We start from the raw sequence: 7,080 nt of genomic DNA, 5'->3' as shown, positions 1-7,080 counted from the left end.
CCAGGTGTGAGTGTGATTAGCCTTACAAGCCGTTTCAAAAATCTGCCCCATATGACATCACTAGTGGGCCTGTCCACCTAGTTCAGTGCTGGATAGATCAGTCCACCAGCCTACCCAGTGGACTCAAGTTAACGTTGCTCATAAAGCTAATCCCACTCACACCTGGTGGTATAATATGTCTCCTTTAAAGTCGCACGTCACAAGTTGAAATTCTCCCTGTTATAGTGTTACTTTCTTCTGAGGTATACAACCTTCATCTGCAAGTATTGGTGTAAACCAAATACTTTTTGTCGGTTTTTGTTGACAGAGGGGCATGGGATATCAACATTGGACATAGCTAGCTACGTCCAATGGTTCGTTAGCTAGGCACACAAGTGGCCTGAGATCAACCAGCAATCCAGAATTAACCATCGTAGAACAATTCCCTTTTTACTGCAGTTTTGCTAAATAAATGGCACTCTTCGGCTCGAAGCAGAAGAGTTCTCAAGCTCTTGTTTCTCTTATGGTTAAGTACTGTGCACCATTGACAACCCCTTGTTTAGGATACCCTACCATACAGGCTTGGTTACCATAATGAAGATCAGTAGGGTAAATGATCCAAAGGAGAAGATCATCGTTAGAGATCGTTCTAATGAAAGGGTGGTTGTCTTCAGTAGTAGGCCGTAAGCTACTTTCAGGGAATACTTCTACGATGGCTGGCATTGTACAGCTTTGCTTAGATGATTAAGCATTAGCTTGCATTCAACAATGGGATTTCATTCACTGGATCTTAATATTTACTTCACATAATCCATTCCACCCCTCCCCCCCCTCCCTCAACGGATACATACAAGAACCTGACTTGCGTATAAAATCGGATCCATGTGTGATAAATGGAACGCACAAAGTTTGTGGTCTCCTTGGTTTGGTCAAGGGGTTTAAGCAGCACTTCACTCTCCGCAACAGGGATTTTATATATCTCGGCCAAGTAGTAGCTAGTGTCCATCCTACTATTTATATATTTTTTAAATTTCATCGTCTTCCAATCCCAATCAAAAATCCTGTTCCTCTAACTCCAAACCGGGAAATTCCCAACAAAACAATGACGATGTTACTGGAAGCCGTGTCCTGATTGGATGGAGTTGATGGATCCGAGAACCCGCTGGAATTGAACCCCAGAAGTCAGCAGGTTGTTTACAGTGTGTGTAAAAACCCAGCGATGGTGGCTCCACGTGTTATATATCGCTTGTTCTTGCCCCAAGGGCGAGATCACCCAGAGTGGAGAAGAAGTCTTCCATCTCCTTCTCCAGGAGTTTGTTTCGGTTCTCAGCGTCCTCGCGTGCCCTCTCAGAGTTGCGTAGCTTGATCTCCAGCATGCGCTGCTTCTTCCTCTCCTGCTCCATCTCCTGCTCCAGCCGCTCCATTTGGGTGCACAGAGCCGCACTAGACTCCTCGAGCCTGCAGGGGGCGACAAAACAGGGATGTAAATCGAAATAATGCTTTGCTAACCGCCCGCAAACGTATATGTATCTCAACACACATTGAGATACCCGTGTATACAGGACATTTCTGAAAGCTTTGGAAACTTTAAAAAAACACATTTATGTTATATATATATATAAATATATAAAATATATAGCTTATAACATATGCAATCCAAGGTTTGGAATCCCTTCATTCCTTTATTTTATGGTATGAATGGTCCCACGTTAATTCACACGGATAGCACTCAGCCTTACTTTTTGATCCGGACTTCGTAGGCTCCCTTCTGGCTCCTGAGCTCGTCCCGGAGACCCTCCACCAGGCTGCCCAGCGACGGGGCGCCCCCGTCCCCGTCCTCCGACGTGTAAATGGACGGAATGACAACGCTCGCCACGACCCCGTTCCCGTTCTCGCTGCAGGCGGTGCTGTTCCCGCACACCTCCATGGCCTCACAGCTGTCCTCCTGGTCCGCAGAGCCTCTCCGCTCAGCCCCCGTCCCCCCGTCCCCTCCCCGGTCCTCCTCTTTCTGGCTGTCCGACTCCGCCCCGGCTCCGGAGCTGCTGCCGGAGTTGTGATTGGACGAGGGCTCGCTGCTGGCTGAGTCCGGGCCGGAGATCTCGCAGGAGGAGGTGGACCAGGGCGTGCTGGCTACGCTGGGCACGCTCCCCATGCTGGACGAGGAGGTGACGTTGTCGTAGGTGGAGAGCCGCTGGGAGGAGCCCGTGGAGTCTCGGTCGCGCGCCGAGCGCTCCCCGGAGGAGGTGCGCCGATGACCCCTCAGAGAGGACAAACCGTTCATCAGCCAGTTACCGCTGCTGCCTCCGCCACCCCCACCGCCTCCCCCACCGCCTCCACCACCACCGCCTCCACCGCTGCTGGAAGACAAGCTGGCGGTGTCGGTGGTGGAGCCCGCGCCGCTCTGCTTGGCCTGGGGCTGGCCGCGCGGCGTGGAAGAGGAGCTCTTGAAGGTGTACTTCCAGGAAGGCAGCGTCTTGGCTTGTTTGCTGGGGCTGATCACCGTCTCTCCTCCGCCTCCTCCTCCTCCTCCTCCCTTCCCTGTGGAAGCAGGGCCCAGTCTGGGAGCGGGGTTGGGGTTGGGCGTCTGGTGAGGGGGAGTGACGGCGGCGCACAGTTTGGCGTCCAGCGAGGAGGCGCTGCTTTCCAGGTCGACGTCGCCGCTGGCGTTGGAGAGAGGGCAGCTCTGGAGGTCCTCCTCGGAGATCCAGGCCCCCAGGCTGCGGTGCTGCGGCTGCTGCCCAGGGACGGTGAGCTCTGACTGGGGAGCGGTCGGCCCCTCCTGGTCCCTCCCTGAGTACAGGCGGTTGTGGTCCCTGATGAGGATGGTCATCAGGTGCTGGACAAGGGAAGTGCCTGAGGAGGAAGAAGAACACAACGCCATTGGAGCTTCAGAATCGAAATCGGTAGCCCATGAAATTAAAATAGATCTTTCAGATTTACAGTAGTAATATAGTGTTGTACTAGTATTGTAAAAAGCAAGATCCTATTGAAACATAAATCCTAATCATAACATAACTTTTGTCATCTATGTATTGTTGATTTATTGTACATCTATTGCAACATACACAGTCTAATGCCGTGCTGTGTTTATGAAGGAGTGCTCTTGGCGTTCGATGTATCGGTTCTGTGCAAATTGAGATCTCAAACAAGGAGTATTGTCATGTAGCTGCTGATCACAGTGGCTGTCGGTCACAGAAAGAGAAGATGGCTGACACCTTCCATGATGGCCACAGGGTCCTCCATCTTGGGTCGCAGCATGTTTGGCCCAAACACCGTGGCTAAGTTCTGGACGCTCATTTTGTTTTCGTTACAATGGGACTGGACCTCGTCGAGAAACCTAATGTAAAATTATCAATAATGAATTAATTACGAATGTAGAGCAATAAAATCTTCGATATGATATAGTTTGAGAGAAAAATAAAAATGGCTTACTTGCATATGTACTTTAGGAGATTGTAATTGGGCAGAGGTAGAGAGTTCACTTGTTTTTCCAGCTCCTGGACCCCCTGATAGTGATACATTAGACAACTGTTTAACTCATTAATCATGTCCCCCACACACACAAACACACACACACACACACACACACACACACACACACACACACAAACGCATGCACACCCACACACACGCACACACACATACACACACACACACACACACACACACACACACACACACACGCTTGTTCACACACACACACTTGCTCATGCAAACACACTTTCTCACAAATACTCACATGCACACACACACCCTCAAGCACATACAGACACACACACCTGCTCGCACAAAGCCACACACACTTTCTGTCTGTCTCTCTTGCTTTCTCTCCCCCCGCCCCCCCCCTCCCCCACACACCCACCTCCTCCTCGTCTTTGGCGAGCAGATGAGCGCAGGAGAGGAAGTCATCGTACTTGGCGAAGGGGACGACCGGCTCCGGCAGCTCCCTGAGGTACAGCTTCAGCAGAGACGCCACCGTGTGGGTGTCTGTGTTACTGCAGGGAGGGAGAGGCGCACGTTGAGTTACAGTCGCCTCACACAGCGCTCTGCTGCCGGCTGGTGTCCCCATGCTAAGCACTACACTGTACTGTTAGATAAGAGACACAGCTATTTCTTTTGGCTGGAGTTATACATTTACTTATTCATTCATTCTGATTGAAAATAAATTCTACATATAGGCAGGCATTTTCAAGGTTTATTCCTTGACTCTTAAAATGATTTTTTTCTTGTCTTTTGGGGGGCTAGGGTAAGGGGCTGTCCTGAATATATGGCCTGTTATGCCCTTTGAGACTCTTACTGTGAATAAGGGCTATACAAACAACATTGACTCGACTTGACCTGAATGACAGCAGATATACCGACAGACATATGGGTATGTTGATGAATGGATGGATGGACAGACAAACAGACGGACAGACGGAGAGACGGACAGACAGACGGACAGACAGACAGACAGATACAGACATGAAGAAAGATGGATAGATAGTTAGATAGACATCATTATAATGTTACGTACTAGAAGCTGAATTGGATTTCTCCCCGTGCTTCGGTCTGACAAAGACATACAGGCCGTGAGCCGGTCAGACATCAGCTTGACAGACAGACAGATACATAGACAGATCAACATCGGTGCGGACTACCTGTCGAACTGGGGCTTGTCCCCGCAGTCGAAGGACTCCTGGAGCTCCTTCACCAGGTTGGCCTGTCCCGGCATGCGGAAGAGGCCCTCCTCGTCCAGGCCCCGCTCCCGCAGGAAGTCCACACACTGCTCCACCAGCAGCGGGGCCAGCCGCGGCCCGAACTTCTTTTCGTACTGCACCGTGTCCTCCAGACGCTGGCCGAAGATCCCTGCGGAGGGCCGGGGAGACGCGCACTCCGGTGGTTATTTATCCAACAGAGGCTCGCGTCGGAATGGATTCCCAACAGGACATCGTGCTCAGGAGTGTCTACAGGTAGACTGTGGACGTCCAGATATCGAACCCAGTACCTGCCTGTGGTTGGCAGATCAACCCTAACCACTGCACCCTCCTACCCCCTGCCATGATTCAAGATCAAATCTTGAATGTCATCAGTAAGGTAACGCTGTTTATTTGTTAGTTAGTTCGTTTTTTTGGTGTTCAGTCATGTACAAGGGCGTAGGAACCAGGGGGGACGGATGGGACGTGTCCCCTCCAATATTGGAGACAGGCGCATTTGTCCCACCTAAAAATTATACCAGGGGGAGAAAGATATTTTATTTTATTTTGAAAGCGCAACACAGCGTCTTGTCACCGCTTCTTATTCTTAAAACCTGGATGATTGAGCGTGCAATTAAAGAATTTATTTGATATTTATCAGTTCATTACTGCCATTCAAAATGTGTTTTCCTTTACATTTAAAAATGTATCTTTTTAGTAGAATAAAATATATTTATGAATTTTTTCAGTGTAGTTAATTTATGACATATTTCTGTTCAAACCATTAACGGATCTGTCAGGTTTCCGATATGTGTCCCCCCCAATGTTAAACTCATTCCTATGCCCCTGGTCATCTATATTCATACTTTTCAAAAATATGGTTAGAATATAAGACAGAGCATCAACTTTCTTGATGCAAATGCGAAGTAAAAACAGAAACCACCAATAGACGCGGAGCTCTTGGTTGATTTGAGAAATAGCACATAACAAACATGAAGATCCAAGTGCGGTGCCCCCCGAGGGACAAAAACAGGGGAGGCAGTACCTGCTGAGTTGACGCAGCAGTCGCACGCGGCGGAGAGGTCCCAGTAGTCATAGTAAGACGCCACGGAGCAGGGACTGCACAGTAGCAGAGCGCGCCTCTCATACATCCCTCTGCATTTATCCACCGAGCGCCTGATCAGAGGATGGTTCGACCCAGAGACGTGGCCGCAAACGGCTTTCATTGGAGAACACTCCCGACGGTTTTCCCCGAACTATGTTTTAACACCGGAGCGAGGATTGGGAATGAACGGGTGGGAGAGGGTTGAGCGGGAGAGAGTTGGGCGGGAGAGAGGCTGTCGAACCAACAGCTGATGTCAGGGCCAAGGAGTGAGGGAGGTGGCCAGACATGGGTCGGTGGGGTGCGTCCTCCACGGCTCCCCCGCCGTTAACGCCACCTCCTCTATATTGGAGACGGTGGGGTCTATTCTTAATGGGTAAACGGAGAAGCGGGGGTGGGATCGGGGGTGGGGGGTATGGGATGGGGGAGGCTTGGAGACGCTTGGATGAAAATGTGCTTGGACATGCTGTACCGGGTTTTGTACAACTGTCATGTCAGTCTGTGGGATTCTCTTTCTCTTTTCGAGTCGGTTTAAATATGAGGTTATCGCAGCATAAACATGGGAATGTTCATATTCACCAAAATTATATTGCGAATCAAACACTTATTCTCAAGGGGCTGCAAAGTTATATTTGAGAAAAGTGCCAATAAATCCATAATTTAAGACACATTTCATGTATGATAGAAAACCCCACAAGCTACCATAGCAAGTAGCATTTAAGATAGCACAGGCCTATATACATGGTTCATATACATAGGCCTACTGTACTAGTCTTATCAGCGACCACGCTTCTGGGTGGTAAAAGCGTCACGCTTTGATGGAAAGTGTTGAAACGCGATCACTGCGTGTGCATATGCGCCTACATATATACATACTGTACTTGTCTTATCAGTGTGTGTGTTTACGATCATACTATTAATACAACGTAATGCAACACCTCCAGACCAGACCAGACCAGACCAGACCCCCCCAGCTGTCAGTCACCGGCCCGTTGACTCCCAGCAACCCCTTGTTGTATTTCTGGACTGCTGTCAAGTGCAGAGACGCCGAGACCAGACCCAGACCAAGACCTGAGAGTGAGAATTCGATTTTCTACGTATTGTCCACTTATGTCCACTGTTAAACAATGCAGACAAAGGTCAAAACGTAGAGGAATCGTAACCGTGTGTGTGTCGTAATGTCCAGAGCCCAAAGTGACTTCACCAGAGCGGTGAACCCCTACCTGTAGCGTCGGTGAGACAGGTTAGGGTTGTTGGGTTAGTCTGAGGGTGGGTTAGGGCTGTTGGGTTGGTGTGAGGGTGGGTGAGGGTTAGTGTGAGGGT

At 49.6% G+C, this 7,080-nt stretch overlaps 1 protein-coding gene across 2 annotated transcripts in view; it reads right to left on the bottom strand.

Moving 5' to 3' along the window:
- Nucleotides 1–1,214: 1,214 nt before the first annotated feature.
- arhgap22b (Rho GTPase activating protein 22b) overlaps nucleotides 1,215–7,080 on the bottom strand; it is a gene marked incomplete at both ends in the record, with an annotated part of 28,770 nt that continues 22,904 nt past the window's right edge. The window contains 6 exons of one of the 2 annotated variants that reach the window (XM_079756426.1): nucleotides 1,215–1,437; nucleotides 1,719–2,832; nucleotides 3,195–3,316; nucleotides 3,412–3,601; nucleotides 3,838–3,974; nucleotides 4,620–4,827. In XM_079756426.1, the coding sequence (XP_079612552.1) occupies nucleotides 1,215–1,437; nucleotides 1,719–2,832; nucleotides 3,195–3,316; nucleotides 3,412–3,601; nucleotides 3,838–3,974; nucleotides 4,620–4,827 (1,994 nt within the window). The remainder of the gene's footprint in view (nucleotides 1,438–1,718; nucleotides 2,833–3,194; nucleotides 3,317–3,411; nucleotides 3,602–3,837; nucleotides 3,975–4,619; nucleotides 4,828–7,080) is intronic. The other variant, XM_079756427.1, reaches the window with a different exon arrangement.

The sequence above is a fragment of the Pollachius pollachius genome, assembly GCF_949987615.1.
Source record: "Pollachius pollachius genome assembly, chromosome: 19".
NCBI classification, from domain to species: domain Eukaryota; kingdom Metazoa; phylum Chordata; class Actinopteri; order Gadiformes; family Gadidae; genus Pollachius; species Pollachius pollachius.
Note: the sequence above shows the minus strand (reverse complement) of the source record. Positions and strands in the feature narration are given on the sequence as shown.